Here is a 25,358-nt window from a genome sequence, read left to right as displayed (position 1 = left end):
GCATGATCATTATGCATTATGCAGTAGTTACACATTTTTGATTACAGCCACTATGCTGAGAGTATCTCTCTGATATATTCACAGAGCACAAGCACACACAGCTTCCGACATGGCAGGCAGCTCTCTCGGAAGCCTCCGGAATCTGCCTGGTTCTGTTTATTATTAACTCTGCAGTTGCAGTACACAATACGCCCACATCCACAGTGTGGAGCTACAAACATTACAAGCTTACAGACATTACAATCTCCTCTCTAGACACCTAATATGGGTAGGTTTTATGAGAAATTGTACCTTGATGTTTTCAAATTATTCTTCCTGTTATGTGTAACGGCATTTTTACATAAGAATACCGTGTATTGGAAGCAGTTCCACAGTGTGTTCAGTCTCCTACTTCATGTTTTGGGGTCTTTGTCAGATATTTTCTTCAAGCTCAGTACTTCCGGGTTTCCCTGCCATAACTCCTCCCCCCTGCATCAAAAGCACCTCCGAGATAATATCGAGCCCACAGTGTCTGCAATAAGTGTCAGATCAAGACCATAATATCAATCTAATAATTGTCAGATCAAGACCGCTTGAGACCTGCCTAACCATCTGTAGAACAAAGCAAGCTATAGTGTCAAATAGTTCTCAATTTAATAACATCTACTTCTAATAAATATTATGTGTTTGCATGGGTGGAATGTCCTGTCTGTTCAGTTAAATACGAAAGCCAAGAATCCTATCTGCAATGGCTAGTGTATTTTCAGCTGAATCCTGACTGTGGCAGTAACACAAATTTAAAGTGACTGCCTTTTCCCTACATATAGATAGCAAGATATGTAGATTTACTTGTGATTAGAACCGGGACAGAAACTCTCTGTTCAACACCTCTTTTCTCAGTATATTTGATGGCACTTTTGTATTGTAGAATTTGCTTTCTACAGGCAATCATTCCCAATTAGGGTTGCCAACTCTGATTGGACGTATTCCTGGAGGTTTGATTACATCTCATCACATGACACTTTCCCGCCATTTGCAAATGTTATTGTATTTACCGTATACAGTTAGACCACTTACGCTAAACACTTTCCTCTAACTGTTCCATGCGAGAGAAATCCCTTGAACTCTGTTTCTCCATATCTGGAACTTTCCTGAGCTGCCTACCTGATTTTCTTGTAATCAGAAATCTCTATCCACTGTTAGTCATTCAGTATACACTTATTGGCAGAGCCATTTTAAGAATTCTCTGGATTTGGGGCAACAACAACATTTGGGTCCCCTCCACACCAACCCGCCACAACCTCCCCCCTTGCCCAAATCATTAAAAACTGTTTCAAAAAGAAATGGCAGCCAACTCAATTCCACCCGCCATTTTGGTAAGAGCCATAGCACTGGTGTAAATGAGCAGAGCATGACGTCAGTCAGTATGCAACACCTGATACCATTACTGCAATCTTCAACCTTTTTGCTTTGTTTACCGCCGGGTCCTAAGCACGCTCAGAAAAACGTGCATGAAGCAGCCCTGCAGAGACGCTGTCAGTGCTTCTTAAAGGGACACACATATCTTTCAGGAAAGTTTGGATTTAATCTTTTGGACATCTTTAAATATTTTATTGAAGTAATGGCTTGGTGCAATAGATGTTATAAGTTTTTAAAGTGTGCAGGGACTGCTGCTGAATGCTTGCAAGGCTGCGGATAGTAAAGGAAGGCCTCGGAGAAGAGAGAGAATGCTAGAAATATTCAGCGGGACAGGCAGCATCCGTGGAAAGGGAAACAGAGTTCATATCTCAGGTTGAGATGCTGCCTGACCTGCTGAGTATTTCCAGCATTTTTATTTTAGATTTCCAGCATCAGCTCACAGAGGGAAGAGGAAGATGCAGAAGAGGAAGATGCAGAAGAGGAGGAAACCGAAGAGGAGGAAGCAGAAGGAAGGATGCAACCCAGACAGCTCTTTTCTGGCCGGGTTATCCGGGATGGAATCATCCGTCTGCGGTACCAGTGACCACAATCCCAATTCCCTTTTCAACATTTGTGTACACCTTACCTTCCCTCTGTTGCTGACCATCACAGCATCCTCTTGGCCACAATGCTGAAATAAAAGCCAACTCAAAGCAAACTTACCAATCCAACTTTATACATCTATACATCCAACATGACATCAAGAAATCAACTCATCATTTCCATAGTAACGGTCTTGTGTGCCCCTTTGCCTATCCTATTGATGTCATGCAGTGCTACCCCAGTGGCTGCAGCATGGCTGGTGGAAGGCTGCTGACAGTCAATGGGGGATGCTGCAAATGGTCTTGCTGGTCGACCTTGCGAAGCTGGTGACTGGGAGTAGCAAATCGAGTCATGGTGTTTCTTCTTCTTCTTCACTCTCCTGTCCCTCCTCTTGGTCAACCACTGGCTGGGCAGACTGGATTTCTCAGGTGTGGGAAATGAGGAAGGCACAAGGGTCGAGTTGTGGTGAGGGGAGGCCGGGAAAGCAAAAGCTGCATACTTGTACCTTGTGCCCCTGGTAAATCAGTAGATGTTGTGGGATGAGGGAGAAGTAGAATGTGAAAAAGAGGATCACGTATGAGGATACCAGCATCTTGTATCCTTACAGCCCCAACGCTGGCGAAGAGCTCAGCGATGCCCCTGCCACGAATGGCCAGCACCGTCTCAACCAAGGAGGTGTGGTGAAGTAGGAAGGGGGGGTGTGGTGAAGTAGGAAGGGAGGTGTGCCTCATGTTTGGTACAGATTGTTGGTCGGTGAGTGATGGGGGAGCGCAGGGTTGTGAAATGAGAATTATGTGAGGCTAGTAGTGCAGTTGGTAGGATACAGCTTTCGGAGATGCATTCACTGACCTTGACCACTGCTCTAAGATCATGAAGCTTCTTGGGTCCTGGAGCCATGTCGTGGGGGTGACACTGTTAGCATTAAAAGCTTCAGTGATCTCACCCCACATTGTTATTTCTGAAGCAATTTTACAATTTTTTACGAGCGGAAGGCAAGCTTTATGAGCTGAAGATTGCCATTTGGGAAATATTTTTAATGGTTTTCTTTCAGAAGACGGTTGAGCTCTAAGACTCTATTTTTAATTCATTTTAATTTTTTTCATTTTAGAAGGCAGTTCCCCTTTAAGGGCTCGGCACTGCTTTCTAAATTGAGAGCCTTGTTTGAGACAATTCTGTTCTTGCTCCAGGGATGCTACGGCCATGCTACATTGGGTCTCCTGCTAAGCATACTGTTGAAAAACTTGAGCTTGAACAGTAGGTTTAGCGTTACATTAATTTAAATTGGCAGGCAGCACCAAAATACCAGGGGACTGAAATTCACCCCAGCCAGAAATGGGTTGTACCTACCATTTTTCTTGATGCGGCTACCCATTTTGCATAATTCAACTCTTTGTCATTTTTTTTTGACCGGGGCAGAAGTCGGTCATAGTGGGGGTAGAAACTGAGATACCGTCATTATAGGGGCGAAAGTGGGGGTGGGCGGATTGTCAGCCGCTGTCAGTCATCAGCGCCGGGCTGGTGACGTCATCGTGCTGGCACGTCAACACGTGTCTCCCCTTCAGTTAAAGGGGAGAGCCATTGCGAGTTCTGCAGCTTTTTAAGTTAGGTCCACTAGGGAGGATTTTGGCCAGGCTGCCTGCTGGCGATCTAGCCGAACCAGGGGGCACAATTGTCGGGCCGACCTTGTCAGCCGACAAAAACAAATAATATGGTGGTCGCAACAGTGCGCCCTCCCCTTTAATGGCGGCTGCACCACCATTGTGCACACACTGCAAACACAGTGCACTGACAGTAAAAACTGTTGGGGGCACCGAGCGGCGGCTGGAAGATTTTCTACGGTGAACTTTGCTTGCGGGGCGGGACATCGGCGGTGCGTGCTTTGATGACGCACTGAGGAGAGTTCGGCAGCAGCGGGGCGGAAGTGGGAACCAGCGGAAAAACCACCAAGGAGAATTTCACGAGCAGCGGCTATTCGACTACAAATTGCCGGCCATTCGACACCGCCGCGTGGCCACCGCCTTCCAGAGGTAATGGGCTGTATCGGGAGGTTGAATTTCAACCCCCAAGTTTCTGGCCTACTCCAATTTTTAGGGTCAGAATTTTCCAGGGTGGTAGCAGGCGCACTCAGTGGTGGGTTGGGTGGGAAAGTTGTTATTTTTGACAGTGAGTCAAGAACCCGCAGTCATCCTGCCCCCACGCACCTTTCTCTCAGGCGCATCTGTCATCGCGGACCCAACAGGAACGGCAGGTGACCAAATTGCGATGATTAACAGCTAACTGTTCGAGCCTTAACAGCCTTTTTTTAAACTTACTTTTTAAATTTAACTGTATCCCACGGGAACCACGCTGTTCGGGAAGTACTTATCTCAACCTGAGGTGGGAGTTCCGAATAAAAGCTCCTGCCTGACAAATAATCACTTTCTTCGGGCAGAAGCTGTGGCTCAGTCTATTTCCAGTACAGATTCTGCAGGCGGCTTGTCTTTCCAGCAAAGTCTCCATCCAGTCTTGGAAGAACTCTCACCATCCATTCTATCAACACAGGTGCCAGTCAGAATCGGACCACGATGAGCCCCAACACTAGCATCACCAGGCAGACCCAGCAACACCATCCTCCTCTGCAATCACCTGATGCTGCACAGGACAGAGGGCATCAGCACGCAAGCACATTGCTTGCCAGATTTAGTTAACGTTATGCTGTACACCCATATGACTACCACATGATGTGCCAGATTGGCATCACCCCACACCAACACCATAAAGCATCCCTACAATGACCAAGCCATTTCTTTCAGCCGTGCACAAATTGTTGAAGGTGGCAGGGCATGTTGAGAAATCAGTTAAAAAATCTTACAGGATCATGGGCTTCATGAATAGAGGTATAGGGGGTGAAATTCCCCTGTTGTGCGCCACCTGGGGGGCGCCAATGGGGCGTGAACCTGTTTTCACCCGGGGGGGGGGGGGTGCTGCCACTAATGGCTCCTGTGAAATTGCACGAGAGTTAACGGAGGCGCGAGCACGGTAGCGTAGCGCCCCAGGTCGCTGCGCAACCGGTGATGTCATCATTACCGTGCGCTGCAACCCCTTTGCGCCCCGCGGCGATCCTTTTCCGCCTCGCAGTGGAAATTGGCCAGCGCCTCGTGGGTCACGAACCGGGCTGACCGCTGCTCGCAGGACGGAATTTAAAGGAATAGTGCACTGCGCGGTACCATATTGTTGTTTTGGCCGACTCATCAATCAGCCCGTCTTGATGGTCCGTGGCCTGGTCCGGGCTGGCATCGGGCAGCTCAGCGCTCTGTCCCGGTGCCGAGCTGCAGCCATGGCACCACGCTGCTAAGGTGGCGCAGTGGAGGCCATCAGAGAACCTGCTGAGTGCGCAGAAGCCCGCCCCTTTAACGCGACATTGCGCTCCACTTCCTGTGAGGGGCAGTAACCAAAATTTTGCGGCCGGGTGCAGGAAGTCCCTCCCCAACTGGATTACTGTGCCCAAACAGGATACTGGGGAATTTCTCCCCCATAAAGTACAAAAGCATAGAAATTATGATGAACCTATATAAAACACTGGTTCGGCCTCAACTGGAGTATTGTGTCCTATTCTGGAAGGATGTGAAGGCCTTCGAGAGGGTGCAGAAAAGATGTACAAGAATGTTTCCAGGGATGAGGAACTTCAGTTATGTGGATAGACCGGAGTGGGGTTCAAAACTAAACTCTTAAAATAACTATTAACAAATCCAATAAAGCATTAAACTTCGGAGACATGTTTAACCAGGCTCGTTAATTTAAAAACATACCTATTGAAATAATCTCTCGTGGAATTATCTGACAGCTCTATCACTAGTGTTTCTGGATTTCAAGATGCAACCTGTATTAAATTATTTTTTTCCCATAGCTTTTATAAACAGTTGTATAAATGGAATTTTCTCTTTTAAACAAAACAACGTTCTAAAAACAATGGAATGATCACTGGCGGACAAGTAGTTGATCCATTTCTACTCTCAACCTGTTTGGCAAGTAAAACCAAAGCCAAATTTTAAAAATATATATACATAAAATGTGATTTAAACAGATCAATGTGAGTGGGATCATGTCACCATATGAGTACAAACTGAATTCTGCACATAAAGAACTCACGTCTGTATTTGTAGGTACAACCTGTCTGTTGCAGAAGCAAGGGAGAGCCTATCTACAGCAGGATCTAATGGAATATTAGTCTTTTTGCTGTCCTCAAATTATTTCTAGAAGCTAGTTTAATCTTTCAGAAGAACTCATTTTCTCCACAGTTTCCTGGGTGCAAATTGCTTATTAACTTTGCCTCCTGCATATTTGAATTTTGATAGCCTCTCAATTTGGCTAGCTGCGGGCGGGAAACCGAGGCCCATCGAGCCCTTGTCGGCTCTTTGCAAGTGCACCTCAGCTAGTCCCACTCCCTTGCCCTTTCCCTGTAGCCCTGCAAATTTTTTTCTTTCAGGTACTTATCCAACTCCCTTTTGAAAGCAGTGATTGAGTCTGCCTCCACCACCCTTTCAGGCAGTGCATTCCAGATCCTAACCACTCGCTGTGTAAGAAAGTTTTTTCTTATGTCGCCTTTGGTTCTTTTGCCAATCACCTTAAATCTGTGTCCTCTGGTTCTCGACCCTTCCACCAATGGGAACAGTTTCTATCTACTCTGTCCAGACCCCTCATGATTTTGAACATCTCTATCAAATCTTCTCTTAATCTTCTCTGCTCTAAGGAGGACAACCCCAGCTTCTCCAGTCTATTCATATAACTCATCCTTGGAATCATTCTCCTAAATCTTTTCTGCATCCTCTCTAAGGCTTTCACAACCTTCCTAAAGTGTGGTGCCCAGAACTGGACTCAATGCTCCAGTTGAGGCCGAACCTGTGTTTTATACAGGTTCATCATAATTTCCACGTTTTTGTACTCTAGACCTCTATAGTGGTCACTTGTTTCATAGAATCATTGAAATTTACAGCACGGAAGGAGGCCATCGTGTCCGCGCCAGCCGACAGAGTTATCCAGCCTAATCCCACTTTCCAACTCCTGTCCGTAGCCTTGTAGGTTACGCACTTCAAGTGCATATCCAAATACTTTTTAAAATGTGGTAAGGGTTTCTGCCTCTACCACTCTTTCAGGTAGTGAGTTCCAGATCCCCACCACCTTCTGGGTGAAAAAAAATCCCCTTCAATTCCCCTCTAAACCTCCTATCAATTACTTTAAATCTATACCCCCTGGTTGTTGACCCCTCTGCTAAGGGAAATAGGTCCTTCCTATATCCACTCTATCCAAGCCCCTCATAATTTTATACACCTCAATAAGGTCGCCCCTCAGTCTCCTCTGTTCCAAAAAAAACAAACCCAGCCTATCCAATCTTTCCTCATAGCTAAAGTTCTCCTGTCCAGGCAAGATCCTCGTAAATCTCCTCTGTACCCTCCCTAGTTGTCATGTATGTACTTTTGGGATCACCAGCCACTAGATGGTGTCACTGTTGGAGGCCATTGGGCTGCATGCACGTGTGTGCAGCCCAAGTATAAAAGGCCAGCCATTTTATATATTAGTCACTTTGGGCCCTAATAAAGCAGAGCCAAGGTCATAACTCTTGTAGTTAAACAGTACTTAGTCTAACAGTTATTGCATACACAACACTAGTGTAATCACATCTTTCCTGTAATGTGGTGACCAGAACTGCACGCAATACACCAGCTGTAGCCTAACTAGTGTTTTTTTGCCATGCTGCTCCTTCCGAGCAGGCCGGGGAGCGGAAGGAGCAGCGTGGAAACCTAGCCCAGCAGTCTGTGCAGCCCCTGGCCTGTGCGCACCATCGGAGCAGGCCGGGGAGCGGAAGGAGCAGCGTGGCAGCATAACACTCCAGGGTGCAGCACGTGCTGGAGCAGGTGAGCAATGGCAGTGAAAAGGGACATCACCAAGGTCCAGGTCGGTGATTGGAGCGTTGGCAGATGCATCAGGAGCGGCGAGATCGGGGTGAAGGAGCGGCGAGAGACTGTAGAGGGACGTGATCGGGGCCCATGAGAGGCGCGAGTTCAGGGCCAAGAAGAGGCGAGGGCCCAGGGGCAGCACGGCCAGCCCACACTGCAATATGTGTGCGCACTAGGTCCGTGCAGCAGAGCAGGTCTCCAGTCGTCTTGGTTAATCCTTGCCACTGGACCAAGACCTAGCTCTGTCAAACCTGTGTGGTGGTGGTGTGCAACGGTCACCACACGTTTTTTTTTAAATCCAAGCACAGGCAGCTTGCACCCTTCAAGATTTAGTTCGGACCTGGAATTTTAGGTCCATCATTGAAACACCTGTGAACTTTTTGACGTGGAAGCAAGTCATCCTTGATGTAGTGTATATGGATTTTAGCGAGGTTTTTGATAAGGTCCCACATGACAGACTGATTACGAAAGTAAAAGCCCATGGGATCCAAGGCAAAATGGCAAGTTGGATCCAAAGTTGGGTCAGAGGTAGGAAGCAAAGGGTAATGGCTGATGGGTGTTTTCGTGACTGGAAGGATGCTTCCAGTGTGGTTCCGCAGGGCTCAGTACAAGGTCCCTTGCTTTTTGTGGCATTCATCAATGATTTAGACTTGAATATAGGGGGACTGCCTATGATGATGATTGTTTTTTACTGTTCAAGCATAATCTTCCTGCTCTTGTATTCTATGCCTTGGCTAATAAAGACAAGTATTCCGTATGCCTTCTTAACCACCTATCTACCTGGCCTGCTACGTTCAGGAATTTGTGGACTTGCACTCCAAGGTCCCTTTGTTCCTCTACACTTCTCAGTGTCCTACCATTTAATGTGTATTCCCTTGCATTGTTAGCCCTCCCCAAATGCATTACCTCACACTTCTCAGGATTGAATTCTATTTGCCACTGTTCTGCCTAACTGACCAGTTCATTGATATCCTCCTGTAGTCTACAGCTTTCTTCTTAATTATCAACCACACTAGTGGTTTAGATCAGCCATGATCTTATTGGATGGTGGAGCAGGCTCAATGGGCCACATGGCCTATTCCTGCTCCTATTTCTTATGTTCACACAGCCAATTTTTGTATCATATGCAAACTTCTTAATCATACCCCCTATATTCAAGTCTAAATCATTGATGTATGCCACAAAAAGCAAGGGACCTTGTACTGAGCCCTGCGGAACCACACTGGAAGCATCCTTCCAGTCACAAAAACACCCATCAGCCATTATCCTTTGCTTCCTGCCTCTGATCCAACTTTGGATCCAACTTGCCACTTTGCCTTGGATCCCATGGGCTTTTACTTTCGTAATCAGTCTATCATGTGGGACCTTATCAAAAACCTCGCTAAAATCCATATACACTACATCAAATGCACTACCCTCATCAACCCTCCTGGTTACCTTCTCAAAATTTCAATTTAGTCAGACACGACCTTCCCTTAACAAATCCATGCTGACTGTCCTTGATTAATCAGTGTCTTTCTAAATTAAGATTTATCCTGTCCCTCAGGATTTTTTCCAATTTTCCCACCACCAAGGTTAGGCTGACTGGCCTGTAATTACTTGGTCTATCCCTTTCTCCCTTTTTAAACAAAGACACGTTAGCAGTCCTCCAGTCCTCTGGCACCACACATGTAACCAGAGAGGATTGGAATTTGCTTAGCAGAAATAAACTTAAAACTAAAAAAAAACACACACCAGATACTCACCAATGAGCTCCTTCCCTTGTACCGACGTCACTTTTTCAAAATCTGCCTCTGTTGAGTCATGGTTGCTGTCTACTCTCGTGATCTTCAGATTTATGAATCCCTTGCACGTCGCTGCACTGATGTTGAGCTGCAATTTTATAAAGATAGATTAATTCTTCATCTCAGTCCTGATGTTGATATTATTTGCAAACAGTAAAGTGACTCACTTGATGGCTTAGTTGATAACAAATCCGCCAAGCCATATATACCGTAAAAATACTCGGTTCACTCCCTGATTTGTACTGAGTTCATTGAGTTCATTGATCTCAATTGAGTTTGGATACTACAACTGGTCTCAAAGTCCCTCCTTCTGCAAGGGGGAAAATAACCTAGGGTTCCTGCTCCTATTAAGTGGCATCTGCCAGAAAGTGTTGGGCTTGGCTAAAATGCTCAAGTGGTTGAATAGTCTTCCAGTACTTAACTTTTTTTTAACCCTTGAATGATTTGAGTGAGGGACCAGGGTTGCTTGCTTATTACCTTCATAAGTCAGTGCTACCAAGATAGGAGAGAGAGAAAACAATTAGTATTGGAAGAAATAGAAAGCATTTCATAACATTGATTCATAATCTCTATCCACTGGGTGGATATATCAGTATTCATGTTGTGCTGCCTTTCTCTTCAGGGTGGTGTTTTATAGCATGTTGCATTTCCCTCCCCCATGACACATTGCACCTGATTTTGCATAAAATTCTGTTGTAGTTGCTTTGGAACTAGACGTTTGTATTATTAGCATATGTTCTTTGATCATTGTTTAGATTTTCAGAGATTCATTGCACCGCAAATGAAATACAGATTATGTTAAATCACCTTTTTCATATAAGTAATGTAATAGTCAAAACCATTCTCTTTCCCTTTTTTTCACATGAGATTTTTGAACCGGTTTTGTAATGAATATCATAAATTTACGGAGTGATTATTTGCAACGTAATTTTGACTATCTCTGAGCAGATGCGCCTGTCTGGTACCGCCTATGTGCACTCGATCCGGTCATGCATGCACAGTACCAAACGGTGCTGCAGCTATAGCTTGCATCACCAAGCTTCACTCGGCTCCGTGCAGAGAAGGTCAGGGGATTGGATGCGGGGGAGAGAGGAGAGGGGATCAAAGGGGGGGGGGGGGGGAGAGTGAGGGAGGAGAGGGGATCAAAGGGGGGGGGAGTGAGGGAGGAGAGGGGATCAAAGGGGGGGGGGAGTGAGGGAGGAGAGGGGATCAAAGGGGGGGGGGGAGTGAGGGAGGAGAGGGGATCAAAGGGGGGGGAGTGAGGGAGGAGAGGGGATCAAAGGGGGGGGAGTGAGGGAGGAAAGGGGATTAAGGGGGAGGAGAGGGGATCGAGGGGGTGGGGAAGAGGGGATCGGAGGGGTAGCCTTGGGGAACGCTCAAATTTGGTTCGAAGTGCTGATGGCGCAACGAGTAGGTGGGAGTTCCGGGCTAGGGGTGACAGTGCCCCTACACTTGCAGAGGAAAATGATATTGGGAGGTGAGAACTTTGATCCATCTTTGATTAAATGGTGGGCATCCATGCTGTTACCCCAACTATTGTAGCTCTGTCACCAGGGCTAAAAAAAAGAGAATAACGATTCAAAGCAACCACTTCTGTTTTTGCAGCCTCACTATCTTATGCATAGAAACATATAAACATAGAAAATAGGTGCAGGAGTAGGCCATTTAGCCCTTTGAGCCTGCACCACTATTCAATAAGATCACGGCTGATCATTTACCTCAGTACCCCTTTCCTGCTTTCTCTCCATACCCCTTGATCCCTTTAGCCGTAAGGGCCATATCTAACTCCCTCTTGAAAATATCCAATGAACTGGCATCAACAACTCTCTGTGGTAGGGAATTCCACAGGTTAACAACTCTCTGATTGAAGAAGTTTCTCCTCATCTCAGTCCTAAATGGCTTATCCCTTATCCTTAGATTATGTCCCCTGGTTATGGACCTCCCCAACATCAGGAACATTCTTCCTGCATCTCACCTGTCCAGTCCCGTCAGAATTTTATGTTTCTATGAGATCCCGTCTCATCCTTCTAAACTCCAGTGAATGCAGGCCCAGTCAATCCAGTCTCTCCTCATATGTCTCTCCTCTCCTCAGTCCTGCCATCCCGGAAATCAGTCTGGTGAATCTTCACTGTACTCCCTCAATAGCAAGAATGTCCTTCCTCAGATTAGGAGACCAAAACTGAACACAATATTCTAGAGGCTTCACTAAGGCCCTGTACAACTACAGTAAGACCTCCCTGCTCCTATACTCAAATCTCCTAGCTATGAAGTCCAACATTCCATTTGCCTTCTTCACCGCCTGCTGTACCTGCATGCCAACTTTTAATGATTGATGAACCATGACACCCAGGTCTCGTTGCACCTCACCTTTTTCTAATCTGCCGCCATTCAGATAATATTCTGCCTTCGTGTTTTTGCCACCAAAGTGGATAACCTCACATTTATCCACATTATACTGCATCTGCCACTCGTTTGCCCACTCACCTAACCTGTCCAAGTCATCCTGCAGCCTTTTAGCATCATCCTCACAGCTCACACTGCCAGCCAGCTTAGTGTCATCTGCAAACTTGGAGATATTACAGTCAATTCCCTCATCCACTCATTAATGTATATTGTAAATAGCTGGGGTTCCAGCACTGAGCACTGCAGCACCCCACTAGTCACTGCCTGCCATTCTGAAAAGGATCCGTTTATCCCGACTCTCTGCTTCCTGTCTGCCAACCAGTTCTCTATCCACGTCAGTACATTACCCTCAAAACCATGTGCTTTGATTTTGCACACCAATCTCTTGTGTGGGACCTTGTTAAAAGCCTTTTGAAAGTCCAAATACACCACATCCACCGGTTCTCCCTTGTCCACTCTACCAGTTACATCCTCAAAAAATTCTAGAAGATTTGTCAAGCAGGATTTCTCTTTCATAAATCCATGCTGACTTGGACCGATCCTGTCACTACTGTCCAAATGTGCTGCTATTTCATCTTTAATTATTGATTCCAACATTTTCCCTACTACTGATGTCAGGCTAACCGGTCTATAATTACCTGTTTCCTCTCTCCCTCCTTTTTTAAACAGTGGTGTTACATTAGCGACCCTCCAGTCCATAGGAACCGATCCAGAGTCGAAAGACTGTTGGAAAATTATCACCAATGCATCCACTATTTCTAGGGCTACTTCCTTAAGTACTCTAGGATGCAGACTTTCAGGCCCCGGGAATTTATCGGCCTGCAATCCCATCAATTTCCCGCCTAATAAGGATTTCCTTCAGTTCCTCCTTCTCACTAGACCCTTGGTGCATTCGTGTTGCCGGAAGGTTATTTGTGTCTTTCTTCATGAAGACAGAACCAAAGTATTTGTTTAACCGGTCCGCCATTTCTTTGTTCCCCATTATGAATTCACCTGAATCTGACTGCAAGGGACCTACATTTGTCTTCACTAATCGTTTTCTCTTCACATATCTATAGAAGCTTTTGCAGTCAGTTTTTATGTTCCCAACAAGTTTCCTCTCATACTCTATTTTCCCCCTCTTAATTAAACCCTTTGTCCTCCTCTGCTGAATTCTAAATTTCTCCCAGTCTTCAGGTTTGCTGCTTTTTCTGGCCAATTTATATGCCTCTCCGTTGGATTTAGCACTATCCTTAATTTCCCTTGTTAGCCACGGTTGAGCCACCTTTCCCGTTTTACTTTTACTCCAGACTGGGATGTACAATTGTTGAAGTTCATCCATGTGATCTTTAAATGTTTGCCATTGCCTATCCACCGTCACCCCTTTAAGTATCACTCGCCAGTCTATTCTAGCCAATTCACGTCTCATACCATCGATGTTACCTTTCCTTAAGTTCAGGACCCTAGTCTCTGAATTAACTGTGTCACTCTCCATCTTAATAAAGAATTCTACCATATTATGGTCACTCTTCCCCAAGGGGCCTCGCACAACAAGATTGCTAATTAGTCCTTTCTCATTACACATCACCCAGTCTAAGATGGCCAGCCCTCTAGTTGGCTCCTCGACATATTGGTTGAGAAAACCATCCCTAATACACTCCAGGAAATCCTCCTCCATCGCATTGCTACCAGCTTGGTGAGCCCAATCAATATGTAGATTAAAGTCACCCATGATAACTGCTGTACCTTTATTGCACGCATCCCTAATTTCTTGTTTGATGCTGTCCCCAACCTCACTACTACGGTTTGGTGGGTTGTACACAACTCCCACAAGCATTTTCTGCCCTTTGGTATTCCGTAGCTCCACCCATACCGATTCCACATCATCCAAGCTAATGTCCTTCCTTACTATTGCATTAATTTCCTCTTTAACCAGCAACACCACCCTACATCCTTTTCCTTTCTGTCTATCCTTCCTAAATATTGAATACCTCTGGATGTTGAGTTCCCAGCCTTGGTCACCCTGGAGCCATGTCTTCGTGATGCCAATTACTGATGCTATCTGCGCAGTTAATTCGTCCACCTTATTCCGAATACTCCTCGCATTGAGGCACAGAGTCTTCAGGCTTGTCTTTTTAACACCCTTTGCCCCTTTAGAATTTTGTTGTAATGTGGCCCTTTTTGCTTTTTGCCTTGGGTTTCTCTGCCCTCCACTTTTACTTTTCCTCTTTCTATCTTTTGCTTCTGCCCCCATTCTACTTTCCTCTGTCTCCCTGCATAAATTCCCATCCCCCTGCCATATTAGTTTAACCCCTCTCCAACAGCACTAGCAAACACTCCCCCATGGACATTGGTTCAGTTCCTGTCCAGGTGCAGACCGTCCGGTTTGTACTGGTCCCACCTCCCCCAGAACCGGTTCCAATGTCCCAGGAATTTGAATCCCTCCCTTCTGCACCACTCCTCAAGCTACGTATTCATCTGAGCTATCCTGCGATTCCAGCTTTGACTTGCACGTGGCACTGGTAACAATCCTGAGATTACTATTTCTGAGGTCCTACTTTTTAATTTAGCTCCTAGCTCCTTAAATTCGTCTTGTAGGACCTCATCCCATTTTTTACCTATATCGTTGGTACCTATATGCACCACGACAACTGGCTGTTTACCCTCCCCTTTCAAAATGTCCTGCACCCGCTCCGAGACATCCTTGACTCTTGCACCAGGGAGGCAACATGCCATCTTGGAGTCTCAGTTGCGGCCACAGAAACGTCTATCTATTCCCCTTACAATATCACTATAGCTCTCCCACTCTTTTTCCTGCCCTCCTGTGCAGCAGAAACACCCACGGTGCCATGAACTTGGCTGCTGCTGCTCTCCCCTGATGAGTCATCCCCCTCAACAGCACCCAAAGCGGTGTATCTGTTTTGCAGGGGAATGACCGCAGGGGACCTCTGCACTATCTTCCTTCCACTGCTCTTCCTGTTGGTCACCCATCCCCTATCCAGCTGCGTAACCTTTACCTGCGGTAAGACCAACTCATTAAACGTGCTATTCACGTCATCCTCAGCATCACGGATGCTCCAGAGTAAATCCACCCGCAGCTCCAGCGCCACAATGCGGTCTGTCAGGTGCTGCAAACGGATGCATTTCCCGCATATGTAGTTGGCAGGGACGCTTCCTTCCCACATTGCACAGGAGGAGATAACTCGTGTCCGAGCTCTCCTGCCATGACTTAACCCTTAGATTAACTTAATTTAGCAACAATTATGCTAAAGGTTACTTACTGATAAAGAAAAGAAGAAAAACTACTCACCAATCACCGTCACTTACCCCCTTGGCTGTGACGTCACCTTTCGATTTCTTTCTACTTTTTTTGGCCTTCTCTCCCTGCTGCAGCTGCACCAGCTGGCCTCTGACGACGCTCGAACTCCCGACTCTGCTCCCCGACGTTGGGCCTCTTGTAGGCCTCCTTGATCTCCCCGCTCCGCCACCGACGATGAACTCCCAACTCTGCAGTTATAACTGAAAACAAACTTGAGTTTGTAATCCCAGTCAGATCCGCAATATCAGAGAGGAAAGGGATTGAAGGGGGTGGGGATAGAGGAGCTTGAGAGGTAGCAGCTCAGAGAGAGAGAGGAGAGAATAGAAGGCCAGGAACTCGGTGGGGGGAGATCAGGAACTCGGGGACAGAAGGTCAGGAAATTGTTGGGGGGAGCATGGTGTGAACAGTGGGGAGGGGAGTGGGGGGGAAGAACGTGATCCAGCTATGAAGGAGGGAGGGGATGCGAGCACGAAACATGATCCAGATGGGAAGATAGATTATGTTCTGCCACCCTCTGTTAGGCCTGGATCACTTTTTCGTACCCCCACCCCCACCCCCTTTACACCTGCATCACATTCTCCCTCTTCTCCCCTCCCCCCCCCCCCCCCCCCCACCACCACCTCCTCCTAGGCTGCAGTAGTTCAACAAGGCAGCTCACGATCACCCATCCAAGGGCAACTAGGGACGGGCAATAAATAAATAAATTTTTAAAAATGAGTGTGTGTTCTATGTTGGTCCTACAACATACATAATATTACATTACCTATTATTTGCCAAACTTTATGTGTTACTTGTTCTCCTGGTCAGCCTCTCATCTTCCACCCTCAATGAACTTGAGCTCATCTAAAACGCTGCTAAACATATCCTAACATGCAGCAAGTACCATTCACCTATTCCCCCTAGGCTCGCTAAACCGGGCAGCTGTCTGGAGGTCCCGCATAGCCCTTTAAAGGGACTGCGCACCCGATTTGCAAATTCTCCACCTCACTTTAAAATCCCTCCATGGCCTCAACCCTTCCTATCTGAACTCAGTAGTGTGAGTGCTCCTGACCGGGGAGGGTGAGCCCTGTCTGTTCTCTGAAAGCTGTAGTTTGAGCTGTGGACCTGGCTGTCACAATGAATGGATCATATTACACATTGCAAAGATCTTGATTACTCAGGCAGGCAGGATCTAATTATATATTCTAGACAAACTGCTGGGGGTGTGTCTTGTCCTCCAAGGGGACCAATCAGAAATCTGGTGTTACAAATACAGCCATAAATGTAGGGATGCGCTTATTTGGACTGCAAAAATGGCCACCTGCTCCACCCTTTATCAATGATTGGTCCCCTTGGAGGATAAGCCACACCCTGAAGTTTCACAGGAATGTGTAACTGGAACCGCCCATCCCAAGGTCTCATTGACTTTGCAAATTGTAACTTGATCCATTTTGACTTCCTGAAGCGACAGAGGACAGAGCTCCCCAGAAGACAGCATGGGCCCGCCATTGACACCAGTCCAAGTGCATCCTTCCCCAGCCAAAGTGCCTTACCCCAGCACAAGTGCATCCCTCCCCCAAAGTGCCTTACCCCAGCCCAAGTGCATCCTTCCCCCACCCCACCATAGATGGGGCAGACATTGCATATGGATTGTAAGCAGGTTTATTGAGTATGAAGTGAATAGTGACAGTGTCGTGACTTCTGAATATCATCCACTATGACAATGTCCCTTGTAGGAGATTGGAAGAACGTGATCCATCTTCCCTGAGTACCCCCCCCACCCCACACCACACGTGTCTCTCCACCCCCCCCTCCCTCCAGTCTCTCTTTCTCCCAGTGTCTCTCTCTCTTCCCCAGTCTCTCTTTCACTCTCCCCCAGCCTCACTCTCCCCCAGCCTCTCTCTCCCCCAGTCTCGCTCACTCTCCCCCAGCCTCTCTCTTCCCCAGTCTCACTCACTCTCCCCCCAGCCTCTCTCTCGCTCCCCAGTCTTTCTCCCCACCCACCAGCCCCTCTCACTCTTCCACCCCCCTCTCAGCCCCTCCGCTGCTTCTCTGCCCGCCACTCTCAGTCGCCCACAGGCATTCTCAACTGCCCACGGGCCCTCTCTGCACTCCCCCCTCCCCACCACCACCCATGGGCCCTCTCGGCCCCCACAGCCACCGCTGTCTGCCCCCCCGAGAGAGGTGGGTGTTGGAGCAGGGGAGAGAGTCGGGGCCGGGGCCAGGGCCGGGACTTGAGCGGGGTTGAGAGTCGGGGCCTGAGCGGAGTCTTGGGCCTCAGGTCCTACTTCTCGGCACCACGTGGAGGGAATGATTCAGGGGCTGGGGGAGATTGACGCATGTCTGTCAAAAAAAGTGCAGTACAAATAGTTACACTGTAAATGTAGGGTTTTAAGATTGGAACGAGTCAGTAAGATGTTGTGTCTCTTGCAGTTGAACTTCATAGGAAGTGGTCATAGAAATAGTGGATGCATTGGTGATCATTTTCCAACATTCTATCAACTCTGGATCAATTCCTATGGACTGGAGGGAAGCTAATGTAACACCACTGTTTAAAAAAGGAGGGAGCAAAAACAGGTAATTATAGAACGGTTAGCCTGACATCAGTAACGGGAAAATTGTTGGAATCAATTATTAAAGAAGAAATAGCAGCGCATTTGGAAAGCAGTGACAGGATCAGTCCAAATCAGCATGGATTTATGAAAGGGAAATCATGCTTGACAAATCTTCTGGAATTTTTTGAGGATGTAACTAGTAGAGTGGACAAGGGAGAACCAGTGGATGTGGTGTATTTGGACTTTCAAAAGGCTTTTGACAAGGTCCCACACAAGAGATTGATGTGCAAAATCAAAGCACATGGTATTGGGGGTAATGTACTGACGTGGATAGAGAACTGGTTGGCAGACAGGAAGCAGAGAGTCGGGATAAACGAGTCCTTTTCAGAATGGCAGGCAGTGACTAGTGGAGTGCCGCAGGGCTCAGTGCTGGGACCCCAGCTCTTTACAATATACATCAATGATTTAGATGAAGGAATTGAGTGTAATATCTCCAAGTTTGCAGATGACACTAAACTAGGTGGCAGTGTGAGCTGTGAGGAGGACGCTAAAAGGTTGCAGGGTCATTTGGACAGATTAGGTGAGTGGGCAAATGCATGGCAGATGCAGTATAATGTGGATAAATGTGAGGTTATCCACTTTGGGGGTAAAAACATGAAGGCAGAATATTATCTGAATGGTGGCAGATTAGGAAAAGGGGAGGTGCAACGTGACCTAGGTGTCATGGTTCATCAGTCATTGAAAGTTGGCATGCAGGTGCAGCAGCTGGTGAAGAAGGCAAATGGTATGTTGGCCTAAATAGCTAGGGGATTTGAGTATAGGAGCAGGGAGGTCTTATTGCAGTTGTACAGGGCCTTAGTGAGGCCTCACCTGGAATATTGTGTTCAGTTTTGGTCTCCTAATCTGAGGAAGGATGTTCTTGCTATTGAAGGAATGCAGCGAAGTTTCACCAGACTGATTCCCAGGATAGCAGGACTGACGTATGAGGAGAGACTGGATCAACTGGGCCTTTATACACTGGAGTTTAGAAAGATGAGAGGGGATCTCATAGAAACTTATAAGATTCTGACGGGACTTGACAGGTTAGATGCGGGAAGAATGTTCCCGATGACGGGGAAGTCCAGAACCAGGGGACATAATCTAAGGATAAGGGGTAAGCCATTTAGGACTGAAATGAGGAGAAGTGTCTTCACTCAGAGAGTTGTTAACCTGTGGAATTCCCTACCACAGAGTTGTTGATGCCAGTTCATTGGATATATTCAAGAGGGAGTTAGATATGGCCCTTACGGCTAAAAGGATCAAGTGGTATGGACAGAAAGCAGGAAAGGGGTACTGAGGTGAATGATCAGCCATGATCTTATTGAATGGTAGTAAAGGCTCGAATGGCCTACTCCTGCACCTATTTTCTATGTTTCTATAGAGAATATGGGAAGCTATAGTTATTACTCTGCATTTTGACTGACATACGTTGCCATTCATTTTCATTCAAAATCCTCTAAATGCTGAAGTTGGCATTGGCATGATCTGGTGACATCGATTGGAATCTTACCATGTGGTAGTTCCACTCCCACACAGTATAAAAACAGCAAATCATTTTCCCCCAAACAAGATAAATGCGCTCCTGCTCTTTCCTGCTCAAACATCACTGCTATCAGCACCTCGTAGGCTGTAGTTGGTCTGGGGTTGTTCTTCTTGGAGCAGAGAAGGTAGAGAGGAGATCTGATAGTGTTGTTCTAAATTATGATGGGTCTAGTCAGAGTACAACAGAAACAGCTTGTATTTATATAGTGTCTTTAACGTAGCGAAAGGTCCCAAGGCGCTTCACAGAAGTATTATGTGATAAAAAATTTGACACCGAGCCGCATAAGTAGAAATGAGTGCAGGTGACCAAAAGCTTGGTCAATGAGGTATGTTTTAAGGAGCATCTTGAAGGAGGAAAGAGAGGTGGAGTGATTGAGGCAGGGAGTTCCAGAGCTTGGGGCCTAGGCACCAAAGGCATGGTCACCAATGGTAGAGCGATTACAATCAGGGATGCCCAAGACTGCAGAATTAGAGGAGCGCAGACATCTCTGGGGGAGTTATGGGGCTGGAGAAGATTACAGAGATAGGGAGGGGTGAGGCCATGGAAGGATTTGAAAATAAGGATGAGAATTTTGAAATAGAGGTGTTGGTTAAGGCTTAACCAGAAGCCAATGCAGGTCAGCGAGCACAGGGATGATCTGTGAGCGGGATTTAGTGCGAGTTAGGACATGGCAGCCAAGTTTTCGATCACCTCTAGTTTACCTAGGGTAGGATGTGGGAGGCCAGCCAGGAGTGCATTGGAATAGTCACATCTAGAGGTAACAAAGGCCTGGATGAGAGCTTCAGCAGCAGATGAGCTGAGGCAAGGGTGGAGATGGGCGGTCTTAGTTATGCTGCGGATATGTGGTCGAAAGCTCATTTCACAGTCAAATATGACACCATTGTTGCAGTCTTGTTCAGCCTCAGACAGGCTTTGGGGCGAGGGATGGAGTCAGTGTCTAGGGAACGGAGTTTGTGGCGGGGACCAAAAACAATGGCTTTGGTCTTCCCAATATTCAATTGGAGAAAATTTCCGCTCATCCAGACAAGCAGTTTAGATGTCAGACAAGCAGTTTAGAGTCCGTGGAGGGGTCGAGAGAAATGGTAGTGAGATAGAGCTGGGTGTCATCAGCATACATATGGAAACTGACACTGTGCTTATGGATGATGTCGCCAAGGGGCAACATGTAGATGAGAAATAGGAGGGGCCAAGGATAGAACCTTGGGGGACACCAGAGATAGAGTAGATAGAAACTGTTCCATTAGTGGAAGGGTCGAGAACCAGGAGAGACAGATTGGCAAAAGAACCAAGGGCAACTTGAAGAAACACTTTTTTTATGCAGCGAGTGCTTAGGATCGGGAATGCATTGCCTGAAAGAGTAGTGGAGGCATACTGAATCATGGCTTTCAGAAGAGAATTGGATAAGTATCTGAATGAAAAAAATGTGCAAGGCTATAGGGTAAGGGTGGTGTAGTGGGATTAGCAGAGTGCTCCTGCAGAGTGCCGGCCCGGGTTCAATGGTTGAATGGCCTCCTCCTGCTGAAACCATTCTATGATTCCAGTAATGTTTGTAATGTACACTGGATTTTGTCTAAATAAGTGGGCCCAAAATTCCTCATTCCTTCTGGCAGATGTGGAGGGTTGAAAGTTGGGCCTGGGCTTGGATATGCCAATCCCCGACCTAACATCAGAGTTCCCCCTCAGCCATGTAAGACCAGTGACATGGGGGAAGGGGCTTCCGTTGTTCATCTTACATGGCATTGGTTCATGATGCCTTTGCAAGCTGGTATGCCCAGTGAAAATAGGCATACTAACATCTTCTGTGGTGGAAGTAAGACCTATCTGGTGGTCCAGGCCAGAGAAGCAAATTATGGTGGACCTTTTTTTGTTTTAATACTTGCATGTTGCAACTTTATGCAGGCGGACGAGGGGGCACTTCATACAGCTTTCTAGAATTGTCCTGACACCTCTCAACCCAACCCCAGAAATGCCTAAAGCTGCATTTTGTGACATCCTGGAGCAAGCGGGTATGTTTTGTGCTACAGGCACCTGCCATCCATTAGATCAATGGTTTTCAAACTTTTTGGTGAAGGACTCCTTTTCAAATGGATTAGTAATCACAGACCCCCGCCTCAATCTAAATTATAATCCAAAAATTATCGTAATTGCAACTTTCCCACTCTTGTAAATTCACTCATAGAATTACAAAATCATAATATACATATAATATCTGCATTAATGATTTACTTTAATACAATTCAACTGCACAGCAATTGTAACGAGCACTCTCTTGACCAATGTTTTTCCACTCTAATGGCACATGCATACATTGACTCCAAAGACATCGTCATTGGCAGTCCCTTGGAATCGAGGAAGACTTGCTTCCACTCTAAAAGTGAGTTCTCAGGTGGCTGTACAGTCCAATACGGGAATTACAGTCTATGCCACAGATGGGGCAGACACTGGTTGAAGGAAAGGGTGGGTGGGGAGCCTGGTTTGACACATGCTCCTTCCACTGTCTGCGCTTGGTTTTTGCATGCTCTTGGCGACGAGACTTAAGGTGCTCAGCGCCCTCCAGATGCTCTTCCTCCACTTTGGGCGGTCTTGGGTCAGGGATTCTCAGGTGTCGGTGGGGATGTTGTACTTTATCAAAGAGGCTTTGAGGGTGTCTTTGAAACATTTCCTCTGCCCACCTGGGGCTCGCTTGCCATGTCTCGTGTCGGGCATGCGGACGATGTAGCCCGCCCAACGGAGCCAGACATCTAGACACTTTTCCAAATGTTGGGCTTTCATGCAATGGTTGTAATTATCCACCACAGACCTAGCCCATGCCAGCTGCTGCTTTACAAACATAAAAGTAAACATTTTACAAACAAGGACATGATTTGTTAAGTGCAGCTGCTTTATTGATAATGCACCACCAAGGGCATGATTTGGGATAAGGAAATTAGTTTTTAAATATACAAGAGCTACATATAAAATTATGTTACCAGGCTCTGGGTGCAGCATGGGGTTTTATCCCACAAGCGCTAACGATGTCCTGACTTACCTGGTTTTCCCCGAGATTCCTCCAGCTTCTGAATCTGGTTCTCCAGGAACAACATCACGATTACAAATGCCAGAACCACTAAAAACTGCAATTTGGGCTGCATGATGATAATTTAATGGGGATTATAAGAATTAAGACATAACGCAAGTGGAAAAAAAAATAAAGAAAATCAAAGAACAGTGGTGGGGGGAGAGAAGAGTGAAATGACATGCACGTGGTGGAATCAAGGAGAAACCCGAAGCGCGAAGAAAACATGGACACATGGAGAATTTTGCCAACTGTGTCATTGAGGAACAAGAAATGAAGCTTTAAGTCACGGCGTCTCTCTCTCTGGCACCGATTCTCAGTGCTGTTTGCCAGGCTAAGACTCAGCATCTTTGCTCCTTGTCCTACCCCTCCCCACCCTTCCCTCCGGGGCCTCAATCCGCGCTCTGCATCCAAACACCGACTGCTGCCGCTGCTTCGTGTAGGGGTCAGTGGTGGAGGTTAACGGTGGGTACAATCTCAGGAAATTGCCAAGATTCATCCGTGCAGATTTTCTAAACAGGTATTTTAAAGAAAAATGGCAGTCCAATCGCTCAAGGTTTGTCCAGCAAGTAGCTGAGCCAACCTAGTCTGTGTTGTTAGCACATCTCAACTAAGGTTGTGGTACAGTAGCCACAATTGGTCTCAGCACCTTTGGACTAGGGAGGGAAAATTAGCCATTCCCGATTACATTTCAGCAATTCTTGCTGGAAATGCACATGTTTTGGATGTTGGGTGAAGTTGGATCAGGTGTGGAAACCAGCAACTGACATGAAAATTTGCTTCTACAGTTTTGGAATCAAAGCTCAATTTAACTATCCAAGACTCAACATAAGCAAGGTATCCAGCTATTTCTTTAATAAAAAATTTAATTGATTTCAGGTACTCTGAAAATCAGGATTATATCGATTTCTTTGACATTTCTTAAATACTTAATACCCAAAGCATTTAATCGCTTAGCTGAGTGCATGTTTTCTTATTGCTGTGGCACAGAAGGCTGACTTAGGTATTGAGTTAAAATATTACTATGTAGTGTACAATTTGTTTGACGTTCATTGAGTATCACGTCCTCCTCCTATTGCTTTACTTTAGTCTTGGGGAAAATCCGAAGTGCAATTGGAAGTGCTCAGCTCTTAATGTCCCAGAAGTTCCAGCAATTCAGTGGACTGTGTGAAGAAAACATGGTATGTGAATATTGCATTAATCTGCATTCCATCACACATCTTCTGGCCAAGTTACTGTAACCATGATAGCACTGACTCATCCCAACAGACAATAACTGACCTGAATCATTTTATCTCCCATTAGTTTTTGTACAACACTCCATGTATATTTTTACTGATATAGAAAAATTCATCAAAACAAGGTGCTAATAGAAACAAAAATGCATACATGTGTGTGTCTGTGCATGTGTTCTTTGGAAAAAAAACAAGTATCAAGCTTACACATTCTTTTCATGCTGTGCACAGAATCCGAATGCTTGTCCTCAACTGACCTCCCAAGACTTGGCAGGATTTTGGGACATGTTGCAGTTGTCTATTGAGAATGTCAGTATGAAATTTGATGAGCTGCATCAATTGAAGGCAAACAACTGGAAGCAGGTAGATCTTCCTGAAAAGAAGGTACCCCGGATAATCCAGATAAAGCAACATAAAATGCATTTCTCTAATCTGTAGTGTTGTCGAGTTGACTATATTTCTATAATGCTTGGTGGTTTCATAGATCTGTTTTGTGTGGCAATTGCAATAGAAGCCATGCTTATCAGCAAAGCCTGTGCCCAATAATTCCACGAAATCATCATCATCATCATAAGCGGTCCCTCGAACAAGGATGACTTGCTTCCACGAGTTCACAGGTATTTCGATGAAGGACCCAATGTTCCAGTCCTGAACTCCAATGCACTGCACCTCAAACTCTGTCTTAAGTAATTCTATAAAATGAATTTTTAAAAACATTTTGGAGTTGCCCCACTGCTGCATGGGCTGAAATGAGTTAGCTCCATACATACCACAAATTAAACTGGATGGTGGAAAATCAATAGAATTAAAATCAGTAGGGTCTACAATCAGGCGATCTACTCAGCCAGATTACTACCTATGCGGCAAACACAAAAATTTATTCCAATAATTTCTGGTAGGCTTCATCGGCCACTGGGGCCTAAGAAATAACTACTAACAAAAGGCTTTTTTTTTAATTTCTAAAATGATCATTTCTTGCTTCCCTGACTCCACACCACACGCAATCCCACCTACCTGCCTATTCCCACGCCGCCATTTGCCATTCCATCCCATCCACTCCTGGGACTTATCTTCAGCGTGTCACTGGTGAGGCATGTGGTCCAATATTGGGGATCAATATCCTGTGCCCAAGGTACGTATAAAAGATGTCTGACCAGATATTGGGTTGACCCATTTGTCAGGTATGCCGAGTGGCCACCTAATACAAGTGTTAGGCCCCTTACATATGTAATTGAGAGCCTTACGCCTATTTTAGGCACCTTTATTAAAATTGGAGTGTGGTGAATGGAACAGGCAATGCAAAGCCCTAATGCGCGCTTGTATCACCTTGTCCTGGACTGTGCTGCTCTCCAAAATTCCTTAGATTCTAGAAAGGTTCCCACGGATTGGAAGGTAGCAAACATAAACCTGCTATTTAAGAAAGGAGTGAGAGAGAAAACGGGAAACTACAGACCAGTTAGCCAGACATCAGTAGTAGGAAAAATGCTAGAATCTATTATTCAACATCATCATAGGCAATCCCTCGAAATAGAGGAACACTTGCTTCCACTCTAA

General features: G+C 46.1%; 1 protein-coding gene and 1 long non-coding RNA gene across 3 annotated transcripts in view; one reads left to right on the top strand and one right to left on the bottom strand.

The window, feature by feature from the left end:
- LOC139260028 (uncharacterized) overlaps window positions 1-9,859 on the bottom strand; it is a 43,234-nt gene extending 33,375 nt beyond the window's left edge. The window contains exon 1 of the long non-coding RNA XR_011592706.1: window positions 9,659-9,859. This is a non-coding gene — a long non-coding RNA (uncharacterized lncRNA). The remainder of the gene's footprint in view (window positions 1-9,658) is intronic.
- The window catches only part of dlgap1a (discs, large (Drosophila) homolog-associated protein 1a), a 358,889-nt gene that overhangs the window by 319,109 nt on the left and 14,422 nt on the right, over window positions 1-25,358 (top strand). For both annotated transcript variants that reach the window (XM_070893128.1, XM_070893125.1), the window contains 2 exons: window positions 23,659-23,750; window positions 24,036-24,188. In XM_070893128.1, the coding sequence (XP_070749229.1) occupies window positions 23,659-23,750; window positions 24,036-24,188 (245 nt within the window). The remainder of the gene's footprint in view (window positions 1-23,658; window positions 23,751-24,035; window positions 24,189-25,358) is intronic.

This window comes from Pristiophorus japonicus, chromosome 1 (genome assembly GCF_044704955.1).
Source record: "Pristiophorus japonicus isolate sPriJap1 chromosome 1, sPriJap1.hap1, whole genome shotgun sequence".
In the NCBI taxonomy this organism is placed as follows: domain Eukaryota; kingdom Metazoa; phylum Chordata; class Chondrichthyes; family Pristiophoridae; genus Pristiophorus; species Pristiophorus japonicus.
This window is presented reverse-complemented; position numbering and strand designations above follow the sequence as displayed.